The 23518-nt window shown below is 43.9% G+C and overlaps 1 protein-coding gene across 1 annotated transcript; it reads left to right on the plus strand.

Moving 5' to 3' along the window:
* Window positions 1–4125: 4125 nt before the first annotated feature.
* LOC138685543 (NADH-ubiquinone oxidoreductase chain 2) lies at window positions 4126–5627 on the plus strand. The gene is given in 2 exon segments (XM_069784712.1): window positions 4126–4993; window positions 4995–5627. Coding segments are annotated over 2 exon segments (1002 nt in total). The 5' UTR covers window positions 4126–4405; the 3' UTR covers window positions 5409–5627.
* The last annotated feature ends 17891 nt before the right edge of the window (window positions 5628–23518 follow it).

The following is a 23518-nucleotide window of genomic DNA, read 5'->3' on the forward strand; positions in this document are numbered from 1 at the left end:
CATCCTGATAGCCTTGGCACTATTGGGTCCCTTTTTTGGGGGGTGTCTTCAGGCAGCCCTTCCAGTGCACCAAGGTAATTGCAATCTAAGACTTGAGTATACAACTCGTTCCAGCCTAGCTTTGGTCCTCAGGGGTTACTGAATGAAACAGTTGAAGTATATGAGGAATCATCTTGACACTGATGCACTTTGTTTTCCGTTTGGTTGTGGTGTGCCACAGACTCTTATTTATGCTGCTATTTGATGAATGCTTGTAGGATGTAATTTCTTACTTTTACACTTCGTCTAGCTTTCTGAAAAACACTAGTAACTTTTGACTAAATATTCCCTGCATTTTCGTCACAAATTTTATTCACACTTTCTTCACACATCATCAACACTGGAGTTACATTCATAAGATCAATGATCACACATTCTGTACGCATACACACGTAACACCCCACGAATTATTAAAGAACCCTCCCCACAAACAAACAGCAAACAATGTCCCCATAGCTTACAGCAAAGCATGGCACTGAAGATGCCAAGACGTTTGCTACACGCACCCAAGGACAAAAGACTTAGTCCTAACCTTACTGTTAATTCATGCTAAGCATATACATGCAAGTATCCGCGCCCCAGTGTGAATGTTCTTCAATTATTATTGAGACGCAAAGAGCAGCCATCAGGCACATCCATGACCATAGCCCAAGACGCCTTGCTTAGCCACACCCCCATGGGTACTCAGCAGTAATTAACATTAAGCAATAAGTGTAAACTTGACTTAGTTATAGCAGCACCCAAGGTTGGTAAATCTTGTGCCAGCCACTGCAGCCACACAAGAAACCCAAATTAACTATACATGGCATAAAGAGTGTTACCATGTTATCTCAACAACTAAGATCAAGATGCAGCCGAGATGCCATAAGCCCAAGATGCATCTAAGGTCACCCTCAAGATGATCTTAGCCCCCTTAGATTGATTAAACCCCATGAAAGCTAGGGCACAAACTGGTATTAGATACCCTGCTATGCCTAGCCCTAAATCTTGATGCGTACCCCACCAAAGTATACACCCAAGAACTACGAGCACAAATGCTTAAAACTCTATAATCAATAACCCACGATACACCTACCCCTCCTTGCCAAAAGAGCCTACGTACTGCCGGTGCCAGCTCACCTCCCCTGAGAGCACAGCAGGGAGCGTAATAGCCTCCAGCCCCACTAGCAAGACAGGTCAAGCTACAGCTCATGGAGTGGCAAAAATGGGCTACATTTTCTAAGATAGAAAACCTCATGGAAGGGGGTGTGAAACCACCCCTAGAAGGCAGATTTAGCAGTAAAGCCGGACAAAAGGGCCGCCTTTAAGTCAGCACTGGGGCGCGTACACACTGCCCGTCACCCTCCTCGCAAGCTACAGACTCCCACAGCTAATAAACCCATCAGCTGAAGATGAGGAAAGTTGTAACAAGGTGAGTGTACCAGAAGGTGCACTTAGCACACCGAGACGTAGCTATAACATGAAAGCATTCAGCTTACACCCGAAAGATATCTGCCACCCACCAGATTGTCTTGAAGCCTGACTCTAGCCCAGCCACACCACAACTAAAAACAGCAAAGAACCCACTTCACCACCAAACTAAAACATTCTTCCAAATGGGTATAGGTGATAGAAAAGACGCCTTCTTGGTGCAATAGAGATTTGTACCACAAGGGAAAGATGAAATAACAATGAAAAGCCAAGCAATAGACAGCAAAGATAAACCCTTGTACCTCTTGCATCATGATTTAGGAAGAACGACCAAGCAAAATGAATTTAAGTTTGCCACCCCAAAACCCAAGTAAGCTACTTAGAAGCAACTACCCCTGAGAGAACCCTCCTCTGCTGCAAAAGACTGCAGTGACTTGTTAGTAGAGGTGAAAGGCCAACTGAGCTGGGTGATAGCTGGTCGCTTGTGAAATTAATCTAAGTTCTCTCTTAATTCTCCTCCATGGACACCCAATCTAGCCACCATGTAATGAATCAAGAGCACTTTAAAGGGGGTACAGCTCCTTTAAAAAAGAACACAGTCTCTCCTAGTGGATAACCACTCAACTCCTGCCCTCCAAACTGTGGGCCTTCAAGCAGCCACCAACAAAGAGTGCATCAAAGCTCTACACCTAAAAATCCAAAACCAATATGACTTCCTTCTCACCAGGAAGCCAACCTATAACAATAGGAGAATCAATGCTAAAATGACTAACTGGGGACTCTCCCCGTCTCAAGCACAATCTTATATCATTACATTATTAACAGAGTACAACTAATACCTCGATTTTAACAAGACTGAATATTAAACCCACCCTGTTAGCCCAACTCAGGAGCACCCACTAGAAAGATTAAAATCTGTAAAAGGAACTAGGCAAGCCCAAGACCCACCTGTTTACCAAAAACATAGCCTTCAGCGAACCACATGTTGAAGGTGGTGCCTGCCCAGTGACACCACGTTTAACAGCCATGGTATCCTAGCTGTGCGAAGGTAGCACAGTCAATTGTCCCATAAATCGAGACTTGTATGAATGGCTAAATGAGGTCTTAACTGTCTCCTACAGATAATCCATGAAATAGATCCTCCTGTGCAAAAGCAGGAATAAATACATAAGGTGAGAAGACCCTGTGGAACTTAAAAATCAGCGGCCACTGCACATAAACCTAAGCCTACCAGGCCTACCACCCCCAAAACGCTGTCCCGCATTTTTTGGTTGGGGTGACCTTGGAGAAAAACAGACCCTCCAAAAATAGGACCACACCTCTTAACCGAGAGCAACCCCTCAACGTACTAATAGTAACCAGACCCAATATAATTGACCAATGGACCAAGCTACCCCAGGGATAACAGTGCCATCTCCTCCATGAGCCCATATTGACAAGGACGTTTACGACCTCGATGTTGGATCAGGCCATCCTAATGGTGCAGCTGCTATTAAGGGTTTGTTTATTCAATGATTAACACTCCTATGTGATCTGAGTTCAGACCGGAGCAATCCAGGTCAGTTTCTATCTATGATGAACTTTCCCCAGTACAAAAGGACTGGAAAAGTAAGGCCAATACTACAAGCATGCCTTCCCCCCAACTAATGAGCCCAACAAAATTACCAAGGGACTACCCACACCACCACATTTTAGAAAAGGACCTCTAGCATGGCAGAGCCTGGTAAATGCAAAAGGCTTAAGCCCTTTATCCAGAGGCTCAAATCTTCTCCCTAGCTTTCTTTTTCCCCCTGCCCATGACCCGACCCCCTATCCTAACCTGTCTCATCATACCCCTATCCTATGCTGTCCCAATTCTAATTGCTGTAGCCTTCTTAACATTAGTAGAACAAAAAGTCCTAAGCTATATGCAAGTCTGAAAGGGCCCAAACATTGTAGGCCCCTTTTGGCTATTACAACCTGTAGCAGACAGTGTAAAACTTATTTATTAAAGAATCCACCCTCCCATCCACTTCCTCCCCGTTTCTCTTCATCATAACCCTCATACTAGCCCTCCTCCTAGCAATCACAACATGAATCCCCTTTCTCCTCCCTTTCTCCCTTACCAGCCTAAATCTAGGCCTCCTTTTCCTCCTAGCCATTTCAAGTCTAGCAGTGTATTCAATCTTATGGTCAGGGTGGGCCTCAAATTCAAAATATTCTTTAATTGGGGTGCTACGAGCAGTAGCACAAACTGTCTCCTATGAAGTAACACTAGCCATTACCCTTCTGTCCATAATCATACTATGTGAGATCTACACTCTAAACACCCTTGCCATCATCCAGAAATACCTGGTCTTCTCTTGACCCCTCACAATAATATGATACATCTCTATGCTTGCTGAAACAAACCGCACCCCATTTGACCTCACAGATGGGGAGTCTGAACTAGTATTGGCTTCAACGTAGAGTATGCTGCAGGGCCATTCGCCCTGTTCTTCCCAGCTAAGTATGTGAACCTCATGCTAATAAACAGACTAACTACCATCCTATTCCTAAACCCCAGCTCACTCAGTCTACCCCCAGAGCTATTTCCAGTAGCCCTAGCCACAAAGGTCTTACTCTTCTTCTGCGGCTTCCCATGAATTTGTGTTTCCTACCCACAATTCCACGACGACCAGCTTATACACCTCATCTGAAGAAACTTTCTACCCCTAACATTAGCACTATGCCTCTGGCACCCCAGCATACCAATCTGCTATGCAAGCCTGTCTCCTTACTTAAGGAAACGTGCCTGAACACAAAGGGTCACTATGATAAAGTGAACACAGAGGTATACCAGCCCTCTCATTTCCTAAGAAAGATTTAGAAAAGTAGGACTAGAACCTACACAGAAGAGATCAAAGCCCTCCATACTTCCTTTATATTATTTCCTAGTAGGGTCAGCTAACAAAGCTATCGGGCCCATGCACTGAAAATGATGGTTCAACTCCTTCCCCTACTAATGAGCCCCCACACAAAACTAGTTTCCTCTCTAAGCTTACTCCTAGGGACAACCATTACAATTTCAAGCAATGACTAAATGATAGCCTGGACCAGACTAGAACTTGACACCCTTGCTATCACCCCCCTCATCTCAAAATCCCACCACCCATGAGCCATTGAACTGACAGTCAAGTACTTTCTCGTACAAGCAGCAGCCTCAGCACTAGTCCTCTTCTCGAGCACAACCAATGCATGGTCCACAGGGCAATGAGACATCACCCATCTAACCCACCCAACATCATACCTCCTACTGACAATAGCAATTGCAATGAAACTAGGACTAGTACTGTTCCATTTCTGATTCCCAGAAGTACTCCAAGGCTCATCCCTAACCGCTGCCCTACTACTATCAAGAACAATGACTAACCACTGTAACCCTTGCCTCAACAGCCTTGGGGAGCTGAATCAGACACAGATTCTAAAAATCCTAGCCTACTCATCCGTCTCCCTCTTAGGCTGAATAGCTACCATCATTATCTACAGCCCCAAGCTCACTCTGTTATTAACTTTCTACCTATACTTCTGTCATAACCGCTACCATATTCCTCACTCTCAACACAGCCAAAGTTCTAAAACTAATGACAGTAATAACCTCATGAACAAAAGCCCCCATACTAAATGCAACCCTCATACTGGCCCTACTCTCCCTAGCAGGACTTCCCCCACTAACAGGCTTCCTGCCTAAATGACTTGTTATTCAAGAACTTACTAAACAAGAAATAGCCACTACAGCCACAATCATCACCATCCTCTCACTACTAGGACTATTCTGCCTTTGCCTTGTATACTACTTCACAATTACACTACCACCAAACTCCACAAACTACATAAAACAATGGCATATTAACAAATCAACAAGCACCCCGGTTGCCATCCTCACCTCCCTATCAATCTCGCTCTTACCACTCTCCGCTATAATCCTAACCACCATCTAGAAACTTGGGATAACCTAAACTGAAGGCCTTCAAAGCCTTAAACAAGAGTTAAACCCTCTTAGTTTCTGCTAAGATCTGCAGGATACTACCCTGCATCTCTTGAACACAACCCAGGTGATTTAATTAAGCTAGGACCTCACCTAGACAGATGGGCCTCGATCCCACAAATTCCTAGTTAACAGCTAGGTGCCCAAACCACTGGACTTCTGTCTACCAGGCTCTGGCACACTCTTAGCATACATTGATGGGCTTGCAACTCAACATGAATTTCACCACAGAGCCGATAAGAAGAGGAGCCAAACCTCTGTAAAAAGGACTACAGCCTAACACTTCAACATTCAGCCATCTTATCTGTGATCTTCATCAACTGATGACTATTCTCAACCAACCACAAATATATCCGCACCTTATACCTAATCTTTATACCTAATCTTTGGTGCCTGAGCAGGTATAGTTGGCTCTGCCCTCAGCCTACTTATTTGTGCAGAATCTGGCCAGCCAGGTACCCTCCTGGGAGATGACCAAATCTACAATGTGATTGTCACCGCCCACGCCTTCGTAATAATCTTCTTCATGGTAATGCCATTTATAATTGGAGGGTTCAGGAACTGACTAGTCCCAGTTATAATTGGTGCCCCTGGCATAGCATTCCTATGCATAAACAACATAAGCTTCTGATTACTCCCCCCATCCTTCTTACTGCTACTAGCCTTGCCCGCAGTAGAAGCTGGATCTGGCACAGGGTGGGCCATATACCCACCCCTAGCTGGCAAACTAGCCCGTACTGGGGCTTCAGTAGACCTGGCTATCTTTTCCCTCCACCTAGAAGCTGTATCCTCTGTCCTGGGGGTGATCAACTTCATCACAACTGCCATCAACATAAAACCGCCAGCCCTCTCACAATACCAAACCCACCTCTTCATCTGATCTGTCCTTATCACCTCCATCCTACTACTACTACAACTTCCAGCCCTTGCTGCTGTCATCACTATACTACTAACAGACTGAAACCTAAGTATCACATTCTTCAGCCCTGCCGGGGGAGGTCACTCAGTCCTATACTAACACCTCTTCCGATTCTTTGGTCACCCAGAAGTTTACATCTTGATCCTACCGGGCTTCGAAATCATCTCTCATGTAATAACATACTACGCAGGCAAAAAAGAGCCATTCAGCTACATAGGGACAGTATGAGCTATAGTATCCATCAGACTCCTGGGCTTTATTGTATGAGCCCACCGCATATTTACAGTAAGAATGGGTGTAGACACCTGAGCATACTTTACATCGGCCACCATAATTACCACCACCCCAACTGGCATTAAAGTCTTTAGCTGATTAGCCACACTACACAGAGACACCATCAAATGAAATCCACCAATATTATGAGCCCTGGGCTTCATCTTCCTCTTCACCATTGGAGGCCTAACAGGGATCGTCCTAGCAAACTCCTCATTAGACATTGCCCTACGTGATACATACTATGTAGCTGCCCATTTCTACTACGTCCTCTCAATAGGGGCTGTCTTTGCCACCCTAGCAGGATTCACCTACTGATTCCCACTATTTGCAGGGTACATCCTACACCCTACATGGGCTAAAGCTCACTTTGGGGTCATGTTTACAGGTGTGAACCTAACCTTCTTCCCACAACACTTCCTAGGCTTAGCCAGCATGCCACGATGATACTCAGATTCCCCAGATGCCTACACCTTGTGAAACACTATATCCTCTATTGGTTCACTAATAATCATACTAATATTCATCATTTGAGAAGCCTTCACCTCAGAATGAAGTCTTACAACCACAACAAACTGCCACCGACGCTGAATGAATCCACGGCTGCCTACCCCCATACCACACCAGTCATTTGTCCGGGCTGCCCAACAAACATAGCTGTAATCCTTGCTCTGCTGCAGACCCGCTTTGTGCTACGCCAGAGCTTATCAGCCTCTGCTGAAGAGTCTCCATTGGGAAGCCAGAACACTCGCCTGTGCTTTTTCAGAGCAGTGGGTCTTCACTGCTGCTGCAGCAAGTTTCTGCTTGATTACACAGTGCTCTGGTAGCGAGGCTTGGGGATTCCCAGTTGCTGAGGAATGGCATGGCTGATCAACATTTTCTACTTCCCTAACCGTGATTTATCCAGCTCCCTCAGTCTTGCTGCTGTCATTAGCCCTCTTTTCTCCTGCACTTTCAAGAAAGTGCAAATGAGAGACTTTCACTCTGAGGATTTCACTAGTTTCCCCTTTTCCAGAAACATTTTTTCCTTTCATGTGCAAAGAAAAAAAAAAAAAAGTTACTACTTTTAGCGGTAATAAAAATAAATCATGGTAGTATGGCCAACAAGCTCTTTATTGAATTTTCTTTCTTTCAGGGGTTTTCCCTGTACAGCAACATAACCCATGAATATTAGACAGGAAGTATTCATCCAAAACCACAAGAAAACACAAGTGGGTAGAAACCAGGAATATTGTTTGAATTTGGCACCACACTTCCCATTTTAGTCTCATGAAAAGTTCCAGGAATGATCTTGGATTTGCTTCTCCTCAAAATCCATGAGGCTTATGAATAGAATTTGAATGAAAAAAGTGTTCAAAATTAAAACAGCACTGTAGAAAATGTTGGGTTTGCATCACAATTTTACTTCAAATTTAATTTAATTTTCCCCACTTTTTAAATTTTTTGCATTTTTTAATGTAACTTCCTGATACATTACTAGCATGCACCGCTGCTTCTGATATATTACAATACAACATAATACAGTAGCTGAAATGCTTTATTATTTTAATGTAATCTAGTGAAATGTATAACATTAATAACTAGCAGTAGCTGTTACTTAGAGCTAGTTAGAACTTCATGCCATATTCCCTAGAGTATTTTATCTTATTCTTTCAATCTGTGCTGCAATCTAAGAGATTGACACTTTGTGCAGCATAAATAATTGGAGTGCCAGGGTGAGTCAACAGCAATGATTTGCAGAAAGCAGTGTTAACAATGCTGTAAGAAATAGCTTAATATTAGTGGTAATTTGTGCTTAGCTCATATTTTCCATCCCTGTATCAGCAAGCACTTTATTAAGACAATTAAATATCTATTCGTTACTTCTGTTTTCCAGACAGGCCACCAGAGGCCCAGACCAGTGCAGTGATTTCAGGGCAGCGTTAACGTCTGGGATCTGCGTTTTGCGGACACTGCCGTATCTGTTCCACACCGTTGTTTTCTAGGGGTTTGCAGATGCTGCAGGAGTCCAGCACAAGAAGCAACACAGCACTTACACCCTGCCCAGCCAAAACTTCCCTCTGAACTCTCTGGCATTCAGGAGAAGATAGTTCACTTCAGAAGGCTCAGCTTATCTCTCCTCTTACACCGGCCACTTCTGGTCTCTTGAGGCATCCGTATCTCACTCCTCCCTGAGTGCAGAGAGCAAACTCGACTCCACTTTTGTGCAGGCTGCGAAGGTGGGATGTAGCAAAGGAGGGGCCTCCGGTGTCACGCTTCGTCCCACCTCCACTGCATGCCAGCAAAGACCTTAGGGACAAGGGTCTAGCCCTTGGGTCTAACCACAGACCACCACCTCCTAAAGGGCTGGCTGAGTTTCTACTGCCTTAGACTTTGGATCAGGCCCAAACCGAGCAATTTCTTTTGTCTTTGGGTCATTGTATTCTTGAATGGGTGACACCTTCTCCCAGCTAGGGCTCAGACCGGGCCTTTATATATGGGTCAGCACTTCAGGCGGGGCGCGCTGGCCTTGGCCATCTCTCTTGAAGATGCAACCTGGAGGCAAGCATACTTCACACCAACAATTGCTGCTGTGCCAGAGGATGGCAAAGGCCTGTTCCTCTCCCTGTCCTTGAGAGGACAGGTTGACTCAGAGGAATGAGACGAGACACACTGAGGTCTGTTTGCTTCTTCCTCTCCTCTCTCATTCACTTTTGGCTGTGCTGCTATTCCTAGACACAAGGACCTAAATCTGAGCCACAGGCATTTACATGGCTTGATATTTTTATAGCAACAAAAATGAGTTTCCTTTTAGCCAAAAGTGGCTGGAATCCCAGGTCTGGAACTGTGCTGATGGGGTAATGTCTGGAAAAAAAAAAAAGGAAACGTCCAACATGGAAACACTGAATGCTATGGCAACAAGAGGAGCAACAAACAGGGCTTAAAGACACAGGCTCAGCATGAATTTAAGTGCTGGGAATTAGAAAGAGGGAAATATCAGTAGTTTATAATGCTGTGTTCTATCTGGGATGAGGAGAGGGGATCCTATGCCCTTAAACAGCAAGGTATATGTGCTAGAGATAGAGAGACAGGCAGCATCCTGCTGCAGGCTGCTGGCTTTCATCAGAATGCCTTCTGGCCACTCAGCTGACATCACACGTGGAAACTGAGCTCTTGTCACATCATCCTTTTTTCCTGAGCCTTCTTTCCAGTCGTGTGCTGTAAATACAAAGAAGGGAGCATATCTGTGTAATTTGTTAAGCCAGTGATAGGAGTTGGCTGAGCTGCTGCCGCCAAACCATCCGCTCTTGAGTCATGGAGAGATTCCTCCCTTCCCCGAAGAGCAGAGATTTTTCTCCAGTGACATCTGACTTGCTCTGTGCTAATTGACAGTACCCTGTTGAAAATTATGTATGTGTTCAGGATATGCTGGGTTTTGTCCCGGTTTATCCTGGCCCTAGTGACCACACTTCACAGGTCTCCCTTCAACCCCTAAATCCCTGGCAAACAGATAATTTCCATATGTAAACCTTCTGACTTCTATCCAGAGTAGCCCAAAGGAGTTTTTTTCTTCTTTCTTTTATTTCCTTTGTGGATCTGAATCTCTAACCATCATGGCACAGTCATTTCCAGTAAACATCTGGAGAGGAGAGACAGGTAAAAAGTAGCCTGAAAGTGCTCAGTGGAAGGCAGGGGCTTTTGAAATCGGGATACAGGCTTCAGCTCAGCAGATCTGAATTTAATGTGCTTGCACTTCTACCACAAACTTCCTCTGAGACCCTTGAGAAGGCATCCCCTTTCACTATGCCTTCAAGCTCTGAAGTGTCTGTGTTAGAGAGACCATAACCCATCTGGGCAAGGAATCTTTCCTGTGTGCCTGTGCAGAATCCACCATAATGAGGCTTCAACCTGAGCTGAGACCTGGCGAAGCTATTTCCATATAACCACGGGGGGAACGTGCTGTGTAAGGTATTGACAGGCTGCTACATTGCAGCACATCACGTTGCAAAGCTCAGCACCTGGGTTTCTGGGCTCCTGGAGCTGCTACCTCCTAATGATGTACGTGTAATAATTTGGAACTCATCTTTGTGAAACAGACATATTTCCTTGCAAAAAATGGAGCAATTCTCCACTGTGTGTTGTAACTGTTTTTTTAATTTAAAAAGATTACATCACAAGACTCTGCTTCTCAGCATCCAATGGCAATGACATCTGAACCGCAGGCAAATGACTCCATCTCTTTTTCTTATTCAGCTGCTTTAAGCCTTGCTTCCCGGGACTGGTCAATTTTCTCCTCCTGTAAGGCGATACTGCGTTTCCCCAGTGTCCTTGCCCTTACCCCAAGGCCCTTGCTGTGAGCCTGCCCCAGGCGGTGAGGAGCCATAAGGAGGAGACATACGGCCTGAACGCCTGCTGGTCTGGGGACGGGACAGGCTACTGCAACGCACTGAGACCGCTGTGGGTCACACCGTGCGTGACGTGAACTGTCCCTGCGTGTGTGGGGTACACAGTGTTTGTGTAGCACACAACTCAGAGCACTGACCGCAAAGCAAAGCAAGGAAAGTCACAGAAAACCTGCCCTCTCTTAGTGATGTTGTTTCTGTTTACAAGCTGCTCAGGGTTTGGAGAAATCGTGCGCCAGGGTGGCAAGAGGGGATGAAGAGTAGCAGCAGCAGTAGAGGGAGAAGATGAAATTTCATCAGTGTGAATTCCTCCCTCTGAAGAGCAGACGGAGGAAGCAACTCTCACCTTCAGCGTGTTTCACAGGCAGGCTAATCATAGGGGACAGGAACAGGACAGTGATTATTTCTCTCCCCGGGATCTACCATTTGATCTTGGACTCGTTCCTTCATTTCTAGTTGTGTAAGTTCCCTTTTTCTATAACGACAGGATAAGAATACCCTCCTTTATGAAGTCCTTTGATATCTGAGGAAGAAAAACATCATGTAGAAGTTACAGATTATTAGCTTTATCAGCGTCACAGCCATCTTCCTCTTGGACAAAGTCTCTCATTTGTACAAAGAACATTACTGTTGAATAACTCTCTGGTGTCACACCAAAATACATCTGCTTTCATTGTACAGAAAGAGAGAGAGCTGTGTTCCTTCATTCAAGGACTTGTTAAACTTCTTAATGTGTGTCCTGGCAGGGCATCATGAAGAAGTGGGTACAAGGGTAAATGAGAATAATGACAACCTTTTTCTTTGGCTTCCATCTCAGTGGATTTGTATTCCCCGAGTTTCAGCAATTTCCAAGTAAAAAAAAAAAAAAAGCAAGCAGTTTATGGTTTTCACAATTTCATCCAAGTTTCCTCAGAACTGGGGCCAGGTACGTTCCAGATGAAGGAATCCTTTTTGACCAAGCTGCTCGGTTTCAAGTGTGTAACATTCATTCCATGCGATTTTGTGTTTCAGCTGAGCACACTCCAGCTCTGTTCAGGACTAGGGCTCTTGTCTTATGCCAGCTCCTAGAGGACAACATAGTGCCAGTGCTTTCAGCCTCACTCGCCTGCCTGTTTCACACACATGCTTCTGTCTGTATTAAACACTGGTAGAGTACTGCTCAAGGCGCAATGGAAATCTCCGTGACACTGTTTCCTGATGCAACCCTGATACATTTTGCATGGAGATAGAACCCAACATTTTTTAAATAATAGTCAGTGGGATCAGAGCTTTTATTGTTCAGATAAACAGCTTCCGAAGACTGAAAAGCTTTTGTTCTTCACTACCTCAGCTCTGTGCCTCCTGTATCTGCAGCCTACAGAGCCAGAGCAGGAGAAATCAGCAAACTCTTAGAATCATAGGTTGGAAAAGACCCTTAAGATCATTGAGTCTAACCATAAGCCTAACACTGCCAAGACCACCACTAAGCCCTGTCCCTAAGCGCCACATCTACACACTTTTTAAATACCTCCAGGGACGGTGACTCAACCACTTCCCTGGGCAGCCTGTTCCAATGTTTGACAACCCTTTCGGTGAAGAAATTCTTCTTAATATCCAATCTAAATCTCCCCTGGCGCAACTTGAGGCCATTTCCTCTTGTTCTATCACTTGTTACTTGACAGAAGAGACCAGCACCCACCTCACTACACCCTCCTTTCAGACAGTTGTAGAGAGCGATAAGGTCTCCCCTCAGCCTCCTCTTCTCCAGACTAAACAACCCCAGTTCCCTCAGCTGCTCCTCACAGGACTTGTGCTCCAGGCCCCTCACCAGCTTGGTTGCCCTTCTCTGGACACGCTCCAGCACCTCCATGTCTTTCCTGTAGTGAGGGGCCCAAAACTGAACACAGGACTCGAGGTGCGGCCTCACCAGTGCCCAGTACAGGGGGACAGTCACCTCCCTGCTCCTGCTGGCCACACTATTTCTGATACAGGCCAGGATGCTGTTGGCCTTGGCCACCTGGGCACACTGCTGGCTCATATTCAGCCGGCTCTTGACCAGCACCCCCAGGTCTTTCTCCACCAGGCAGCTTTCCAGCCACTCTTCCCCAAGCCTGTAGCGCTGCATGGGGTTGCCATGACCAAAGCGCAGGACCCGGCACTTGGCCTTGTTGGTTCTTGCGCTGCAGTGAGTGCGCTGTCATTGGTGTCGGAGCTCAAAACTGCTGGCCGTGGATTGTAAGACCAGCCTGGGCCATGGCATCCTGGTAAGAGTAGAGTTGAGCTTATTTGAGTTAAATTCAGCTCTTTTCCCAGCTTTTGGAGATGATCTCAAGAGAGGAACAAATGGGTCCGTGTCTTCTCTTTCCTTTTCCAGCTATAAAGAAAGCCTGAAAGAGTTTTTATTTTACAGATATTTTGAGAGAACTTTTCAGCAGATACTTTGTACATGAAAACTTCAGATCTTGTCTCTACTGTTTTTCCTGATAGACTCTCTGGACAGCTTGACAACTAATAGGATTATGAAATCTATGATAAAGGTATAGCACAAATAGCTAAGAGAGGAAGTATATTTTATCTAGGCTGTTTAAAATGCTGAATTTTTTTAGTATATGTTTAATGCAACCCCCCCCTAGACAGCTGGAGAAAAAAACATCAATTTGCTAAAGATTCAGCTCAGTCTGCTCTCTACAGCCAATATCACAGATATCCATGCAGTTTCACGAGAAAAAGCAGTGAGAAGATGAGCCTTGACCTCTCTGATGCTTCAAAGATTAAAACCAAGAAGAGAATAGAGACCTTTTTGAGGGAGAAAAAGTCCCACTTTTCAGGCCTTTTTTTATCTGTATCAAAAAGGAACAAGAGGAGCACAGACTCATCTTGCACTTCCTTTTGCCATTTCACCTTTCTGCTTCTCCTTATAGCTCAGGAAATGTCGGAAAAGAGCCACAGTCAAGGCAGAAGTTTCTGGCTGGAGAGTCACCAAGTGGCAAATACCCCAGCTGTGTGTCTCCCCCTCAGCCTTGAGAAGCCAACCTTGCAACTGATTCTGGGCTTGAAACATCCCAGAATATTTCAAGTAATGAAATAAAACCAAAACAGCGATTGCTCAGACAGCAGGGATTTCTGGGAGCACTGAAAGTCCTGAACAAAGGCGCATCATCCAAACAGCTATTTCTACCAATTGCTTTGTGTATCTTGTACAAAATGACACAAAGGGAAAGCTTCGCCAGATGTTGCCTTATGGTGTTTTACCAAGGGTGGGAAGTAGTCAGACCTCTGCCTTACATCCTGCAGAAATTCTCAGTATTGTGGAGAATTAAATCAGGGAATCCAAAAAAAGGAGGGTGCCTTCTGCTCAAAGAAGCAGAATCCTGCAGATTTTATCCACAGTTCTGTTATAGAGCAGCACAGAAGACCCAAACACCTCATCTGGGTTCCTTAAGCCAAGCTTTTCAGCTATCTGCCTTTGATTTTTCCAGGTTCCTTACTTGCCACCTCAAGATTTGACCAGCAGAAGGGTCGGCACTGACAGCAGCAATGGAAGCCAATGGGAATCTGCTCTGGTACTGTTAGAAGAAACAACATAATTTAAAAGCAAACAAACAAAGAAACAAAAAAACTGTCTGAGCATCTCATTTTTAGACCCTGGAAACAAATACACTCCTGAGCTTAATCTGTCAGCCCATCTGTCTCAGCCTCTCGAGTAAAAAGTGAGATACAGTCATCACCTCCTTGCTCAGAGCTGTAAGAAAGCATTCATTAATTGTTATGAAGCATGAGGGTAGGATATTTATTCGAGTATGTTTAGAAGAAAGATATTCACAGTCAACAACCCTAAATGCACTATTGCCATAAGGTTAATTACCTCTTTGTCTGCTTTCAGCCAAAAGCCAGTCAGGAGATGCATACAGTTATCCCACAGAGATGCTGATATCAAGCACACTTGTTAACGTATGGGGTTCAGTGTAAGGTCACAAATGCAGATTCACACATGTATGGCAGCAGGAGGACATGGAAGGAAGCATAATGCGTAGGCAAGTGGTCAGAAAAGAATGGAAGATAACACCTGGTCCATTGCAGAGATATTTAAATCCCCAAGTCAAGCAACCCATATTTTAGTGAAGAATGATCAGGCTTCTGCCTGGATAGAAAAGAAATAAACCAGATTCAGAGAGAGGGATCACACCTGCCTTCATTCCCTGGAAGGCTTCAAGGGGAGACGAGGCTTGAGAGCTGTCACGACCTGCCCAGCTGAGTCCTCCTGCAGGTTAAGGCTGAGGTGAAAGGCAGACAGAGACCATCCCTGCCAGGAGAGCATGGGGAAAGGCTGCAATGAACTGCTGGGAGAAAGTCAGAGAGAAAGGGAGCGAGAGTGTAAGAGGGAGTCCCTCCCTATTGAATCTCAAATGTTTTTTTCCTTCCATTGCTTCACCTTTACCTTTTATAAATTTTGTGACAACATTATCTACTTTGGATCTCATTAGTAAATACTTTTATTTGTAACTGATCTTATCCTGGCTTGAACTAAGAGTGATTTCAAGGCAACTGGATAATAACAAGGCACTTTTCACCCAAGGCTGTGCCAATTTATAAAGCGGGATGCTAGGGAAACTTCAGTGGGTGCCCTTGCTCCCAGTGCATTCTCCACACTGTGCCCCCAGAGGATCCATACAAGCCAGTTCACAGAGAGAGAAAATAGCTCTTGTTATACCAAATGATATGGCTGGGAAAAACTGACAAGTTTCTGGGCTCACTTGTGCTTGTGTGCTTGAAACCTTGTCTGTTTTTTCCAGCTATATCACTTGGCCTAATGAATAATTTTCCTTCTCCTGCTAACTGTGCCATATTATTAGCCATGTGATTTTAATCAGTCTTTTCCCTCTATCACACAAGGACAATACGTTTAAAGAGGCTGAGTTAGGACTGAAAAAGCAAAGGATAAGAAAAAACAGTGGCTAATCCCTTATGCCAGGAATATAACGTAATTACACTTCTGGACACATCTGAAAACTTTGTAAGCCTCACATTTGATAGTCAACTTAAACCAGATTATAATCTTGATATGACAGTTCTTCCCCTCAGGACAGCCCAACAACTGTGGCTGGTGAACGTGTTTCAGCCCATCCCCATTCAAGAAAGCATTTAAGGACCCACTCAGCTGTAAGCATTATCCTTATGAAGATAAGCATTTATTTGAGAGCTTTTTTGACTGTGTATGCTCCACCATAGGATGGGGTTGCCTGTTTCTGGTGCAGTTCCCCATACCAGCCAGCCACCAGGTCATGACAGGGCCCCCCCATAAGGTGCCCTCTCTTCCCAGTTGTCCGAGGGCACCATCTGTAGAGATGCTGGGTTACCCTCTTCAGCAGGCCACCGCTGTGCCCAAAGTGCCATTATGGAAGTGTCACTGTGGCATCTTTGCTGCTGCCATCCCTGTGGGGTACAGGAACAGGAGCATCTCTTCCTGGCATTTCTGCCTGGGTGGTGTTTGGGATAATATTGTAATTCCCATGGCAGGGAAAGTAAACACTCTGGATGTAAAATCTTGCAGAATACAATGATTTACTTAAAAGCAAAAGTACAAAGAAGTAGTGGATAAAGTAGTGAAAAATGCCTGTATCTTACTGTTCTTTTACAGGCATTTGACTTGAACAACGAATGAAAATTACTTTGTTCTTCAGTCATGGTGTTTCTCTCTCTCTCACACTCTTTTCTTCCTTGCTACAGAACAGCTTGCTTTGACTGCCTATTCCCACACATTAGGAGAAGACCTTCTGCTGTGAAAACATTTCTTTGATCCTCTCACCCGCTAAGATTTCCTGTCCTTCATGAATTCCTCAGTTTATACAGCCCATCACCAACATCTGGTCCTTTTGCTTTGATGTTAGGCATCTTCCACTTTCCACTTCCCCTTTCTCTCTTGCAGGGAAGTTGGAGGACCTAACGAACGCTTGTAGCCAGCCCATCCTCCCCAAGTGTCTCCCTTAGGCAGGCTATCAGTAAGGTTTAATGACTGACACCTTCCCTTTCTGGTAGGCACTTGTTGACGTGTTGACAGGCCCACTTTCCATGGCAGAGCAGTTCTGGAAACCAGGGTTCATGCCTGGGACTGAAGCACCTGCTCCAAAGCAGGGTTTCTGCCTCGAGTAAAGGTACTCGCAGAATGTGCTATGGAGTTTGCTGTCACACTGGCCCAGCACCTATTTAAGCTCCGTGTTTCATAAATTAAAAGTTATTTTACACAACGGGTAAGATGGGTAAATCAAAAGCAACGTGCAATGCTAAAAGAATATCTCCAATAGCGTGTGCCCAAGGCTGCACCCCAGACCAGATAATGGTCTGGCAATTAATACTCAGAACACCCATGTGTTAATTTCTGAAGAGTCCAAAGAGAGTACAGAAAAGGTAAATGCCTTCCATGGGAAACCCACTCTCTAGAGATTAATCTTCCATAAATACGTTCCTTATTCTGGGGAACTACAAATTAAAAAGAAACAATGATGCATTTCTGTGGAGGCTGAAATTAGAGATGTTCACTGCCTGTGATGTCCAGGGAGTTCATATTTATTTTGTTGAACATTTTACTAACACTGGGAAAATATTCTCTTTCCCTGAACATTTGCCCTTTGTCATGTTGCCAAAGCTTTATAGAATGATGAATCATTCTTTAGTGACAGCAGTGCTATTATTTCTCATTTGTAACGTAAGCAATTTTTTTGGTGCAAAAATTTCAGACACCTCATAGTGATGTTGCAATGGGACCTAATGCCTGCATATTTGAGCATATGGGAAAAAAAGTGCATGAAGCGATATAAAAATATCATGATTCCTCTGGTAAAATTAGGTAATGCTCACACTGATCACTCATACCAATAGGGCTGCATGTACACTTGACAGTGAGATCCACATCGTAAATAATGGGGAATTGCACAGGTGAAGACAGAAGTTCAGCAGGAACCATCTGAGGCTGCAGCAGATGAGGACAGTGGTAGCTGTGCCGGTGCTGTGAGGATCTCTGGGCTCAGAATAGCAATGGGCATTGCAAGACAGAAATCCAGTGAATTTATATGAGCGTGAAGCAGCTGGTAGAGGGTAGCTGGTTGCCATAGATCAGTTAGACTTCCCTGCAGCCCCTTCTGAGACGTCCTATAGAAGGACAGAAATAAATTTAAACTATCACAGCTGAGAAACAAAGAATATGGGTCAAAACAGTCTGAGAGATAGGAAGAAAGAGTAGGAATTAAAGTCTTTTTCTCACACCTGGCAACATAGGTATAATGAAGTGTCTAACAAGGATATGAAGCCATATGTAGTTTAATACACATATTAGAGAGGGGTGAGTTGAGACCTAGCGACCGTGGCAGATAGCATAAGGTTAAGGTGATCAGTCCAGACCAAGGAATGTCTATGAGGAACTTGCAAAGGGTCTGAGCGTAGTCTAAGGAAGGGTCTAGGGAAGCAGACAACATGACAAGCAGAGTTCAATACAGGGATCAAAAGAGTAAGTGACCCCTGCACTTCTTAGTTATAGGTTAGTTATATCAGCTCAGGCAAGTGAGCTGGGTCCTGCTCTGGGCAGGCCAAAGAGATGGTGGCTCCAGTGGCAGCTGGATCCCAGCAAGCCAGCAAGTATGGACAGAGGAGAGCGTGATCAAGAGAATGATGCAATGCTTTGACCTCATCAGCAGGATGGCCCCTGTGGGATACTCACCTCATCCCCATCACTGCATTTCAAATGGATGTTGTGGGACTGGAGGATGGAGAGAAAAAGGGAAGAGGTAGGGAAAAACCATTAAACTGGTCTCTTGGTAGCACTTTAAAAAAATATGAGAATGTCTTACTGAAAAATAGTAACCTGCTGAATCAAGAAAATGTTAGAGAGGTATGGTTTAAGTGTTTGCCTGAGTTTTTAGGAACCAAAGGGTAATTTAATGAAATAGAAGGTGGCCAGTTCAAATCTACCAAAGAAATAATTCTTGGTGCAACACGTAGTTAGATAAGTGATCATTTCCACTGCATACCTCTGGAAGCAAAATCTTAGCAAGTTTAAAAGGGTTATTAGACATATGTGTAGATAGCAAGAGGTAAGGAGTGTAATTGCTAAACCATAAACACTTTAGGAGTTGAGTTAGTCTTTATTAGTGGAGAACAGGATAGAACTGTGAGCTGGAACAGGTTATCCCAATAAGTTTACTGTCTATATCTGTTGAAATATATGGTCCTGGTCATTTCTGGAGGCAGAACACTATACAAAGAGGATACTCAATCTTGTCTGGCCTGACTGTGTTTATGTGACAATATTCCAACAGACCTATGAACCCTAGGCCTGAAAGAAAAGGAGAGATTGAGGAGTGAGGCTTTTTGGCAGAGCAGTTTGTAGTCCAATAATGAAATAGCAGGGGATACTTCAGGTCAGTCCTGAAGTGCACTGCAAAAGCCATCCAGTAATAGAAGTCATCCATTTATCACTCAGGCACAAATATTTTGAAAGGAAAAATTCTGGACAGGCTCGGAAAAGCTGGCTGGCTCATCTGATGAGATTTCCATAGAGAAGTTACAGTATTTGCAAGGTTGCCAATTTTTAAGCAATCCGCTCTCAGCCAATTTTTTTTATTTCCCTCCCCACACAACCAAACTTGATTAGATCACATCATGAACGTATTGCCTGCCAAATTTCATCTCCAGTTAATCATACTGAGCACTGTGACCTTATAAAAGAATCTTAAACTGATTAACCTGTTTACTCTGTGCCTATGTACAGAGGGAAAAAAAAAAGCCTCACCAACTTCTTTTGTAGTACTATTTATTAAGGCCTGCTGATTTATGTTTTCCTCTTCTTTTTGCAGTTGATATGTCATACTTTAAAGGAAAAGGCTGTAAAAGAAAGCAGTGGTTCCACCTCAGTTCTGATCACATGGGGGAAGGGGATGATATAATACTAAATACACTTCAGATAGCCGGGAATATGCAGATCTCTGTCATCTGCATCTTATTGTTCCCACTTATTTGTTTACACTGTAGCCCATGTGACTTCTTTTGGTTGAGAAAATGATAAAACATTTAAAGCAGCTCATCTGTGCTGGCCAGTAGGGCTTTACTCTGCTAAAACAGCAGCGAAGGATTGGCACTGAAGGTCAGATCCTCATGTGGCACTTACCTGCCACCCTTCTGGCATCTGTACTTTGCAGAAGCAGACAATATTTTGCTTCATGATGAATGGCAACCCGAACCAGTGCAATCTGTCCCATGAAATACGGGCTTGCAGATTAAGTGAATATTGCATTTTACTTTTTTATATGTGTTCAGCTGGGCTAGAGTTAATTCTCTTCCTAGTAGCTAGTACAGTGTGTTTTGGATTTAGTGTGAGAATAATGTTGATAACACACTGATGTTTTAGTTGTTGTGAAGTAGCACTTATCCTAAATTAAGGATTTTTCAGTTTCCCATGCTCTGCCAGCAAGCAGGTGCACAAGAAGTTGGCAGGGGCCACAGCCAGGACAGCTGACCCAAACTGGCCAAAGGGATATTCCAGACCATATGACATCATGCTCAGCATATAAAGCTGGGGAAGAAGCAGGAAGGGCAGGGGACGTTTGGAGTGATGGTGTTTGTCTTCCCAAGTAACTGTTACTTAGCATGATGGAGCCCCGCTTTCCTGGAGTTCGCTGGACACCTGCCTGCCCATGGGAAGCAGTGAATGAATTCCTTATTTTGCTTTGCTTGCGCACACGGCTTTTGCTTTACCTGTTAAACTGTCTTTCTCAACACATAGGTTTTCTTACTTTTACCTTTCTGATTCTCCCCCATCCACCGGAGCAGAGTGAGCAAGCGGCTGGGTGGTACTTGGTTGCCACCTGGGGTTAAACCACGACAATATGGCACATAATCCTCACATAAATTCACCAGATTGGGTTTGGGTTCACCTTATCTAACATCAGACATCCTAAATGTCAGTGTTTACATCAAAGGTAGTAATCTAAGCCCCCTTTCTAGTGCATGGAGAAGAACAGAAAACTCATCCTAATGCTGATTTTTAAAAGAGTGCTAATAAATTACATACCAGAAGTTTCTAGTTCTCTCCATTTAAAATGAAGACCACCTAAAGCACTAACTCAGATATCTACGTAAAATCATCTAATGTTTGGTGAGATGGATGGTATCCTCATGTCTGAAATGGAAGACCCATGAAAGAGTACAAAATGCTAGAGGCCAGGACTGAGACATGTTGGTTGAATTACACCTTAGATGAGGAATAGAAGATGAGGCAGGAGAACCAATTTTCACCGACTGACTCCCATTGAAAGAGCAGAAATGCCATGTATTATAAAAAGGAAGGTGATTGCTGTCTACATTAGTTATGCATTGTGATATTCCACCATAGGCATCAATCCCATTAAGTGGGTCATTGAGTTGCTATTGTAGGCTTCTGCCTAAGATCTCTTACTCATAATGATGCATGTGCCATTTGTATGTTTAGAGCAGAGATAAAAGCTGCACGTGAAAAAGAATGAAACATTTCAAGGTGCTAGTATTGGCTTCGGCCTTGAGATACTACTCTTACAAACTAATTGTCTAAAAGCCAGTGCTTACTATGTGTCTCAGTAAAGATGCATAGTTTAGAAAATTTAACATGCCAAAACATTTGGGAAACACAGCTGAGGACATTAACAATAGGAGAACTTCCCTCAGAGATCAAATAGCTGGATGTACTCAGTTGTCCTCCTGTCTTTGACAGTGGCTACTTCTGAAGGCATAGAAAAGCCAACTTTGGATAGTTAAGATATAAACAGTCCATACAGGAAATTTCTTCTTAATGGTTGTTTCAATAGTGTTTGGGAAAATCCTTGTTCACGAGCACATTTAATACAGGAAGAAATACTATATTTAATTTAGACTTTTGCCTGTAGTCACATGAATCTAGATGATCAAGTTATTTGAAGTGGTGCACTCATATTAACTATGCCTGTATTGCCTGCAAAGGATGGTCCCATGACTGCCCCAGGAGATGAATTGCCTATCTATCTGCCATAGGGTGAGCTTCCAGGCATGGCCTGAGTTACAACTGGACCACCATTTCCATCATCTATAGGATCATGTATGCCCAGGCCAGGCAAGAGGTAACTCAAGACAGGCAGGAGAGGAAACAAACCAGGCTCACAAACACTCCAGAGGTTTCTGTTTCAACATAGCATAGACATGGCCTTCGATTTCAGATTAATTTCTATCAGCTAATCTTCAGGATCTTTATGGGCCTGCTCTGAAGGCCACTGAACTCAGTGATAGTCTTTCCATTCACTTCAGTGGCTTTAGGTCAAGCTGGTTTGGATTAAAGATACATGAAGAGAAACCTAAACCAGATGTCAGCGGCCAAGAGATTCTTCACACAGAAGACAATAACTGAATACAAACAATGGAATTATGGACGGAATCAAACATACAGGAAACCCCCCCCAATAGTCAATACTCTTTTAGCACAAACTAAAAATTCTCTACTGGGTTGAAGACTGGCTCTTCTGAGGTCCTTCCTGAAGCAGACTTCTCAAAGCAGACTTCTCTGTGTACACTTTTCTTACCTTGCACGATTTTGTGTGTTAACAGTGCAATGGGAGTTCAGTAAGGTCTCCAGGAGCCATAAATTGATATCAGAAGTTTAAAACTATGCTGTCATGAGGCATATGCTCTCATTGTGGTTTCAAGATAGAGAAATATTAACAAGAATGGAGAAATGTGGATTTTCTAGCAGGAAAGAGTGCAATGGAATAGACGATTCCTTTCTTTCACTGCTTAAACTTGTAAGATCGAAGTCCTGCTGGAGAAAACAAGAATTGCTATTATTTCTTTTCACTCCTTTTTGTTGCTTCTCTTCTACAAAGAAATGTTCAAAGTAATAAAAATCAATACCCTCTCTGTCAGCTTTCACACCACTGAATGTTAACAGTCAAGGGAGCAACAACAGTATGGTAAAATCCTTCACTTTGCTTCAACTGAGTTTTTTCAATCTTTAAAAGGAAGCAGCAGTGTTGATTTCTAATCCTGGAGGTTGCTACATAAATATTTACTAAAAAATCTGATACACCTATTAACAATGAATGTTGAAAGCTGTCTTATTTAGAAACTCCTGATGCTCTTTCCATATCTCTGAAGTAGTGGTCTGGTGCTAGTCTGTTGGTAATCCCAGTGGGAAACCTGGTCTGATGGAATCTATTTCTTTTTATTTCTTGTACAAACAGGCAACACGCTGCAAAATGAGAGCTTCATTCCTGTTTGCTGCTGAGGGCAGCAACTGCAGTAATGATAGCAATGCTCCACACCTCTGGAGGTGCGGGAAGTCCAGCCAGCCAAGGACTTGGGCAGAAAGCTTTCTGTGTGATCCCTGACGTTGTCACTTCTCCCAGTTTCAGTTATGGTTATCCGCTAAGACCTTTAAGATTGAAAAACCTGAAAGAGTGTCATTCAGCCCCACTGAATTCAGTGGGACTACTGATTTAACCAAAGTTAAGCACATGCTTA

This window comes from Haliaeetus albicilla, chromosome 5, assembly GCF_947461875.1.
Source record: "Haliaeetus albicilla chromosome 5, bHalAlb1.1, whole genome shotgun sequence".
In the NCBI taxonomy this organism is placed as follows: Eukaryota; Metazoa; Chordata; class Aves; order Accipitriformes; family Accipitridae; genus Haliaeetus; species Haliaeetus albicilla.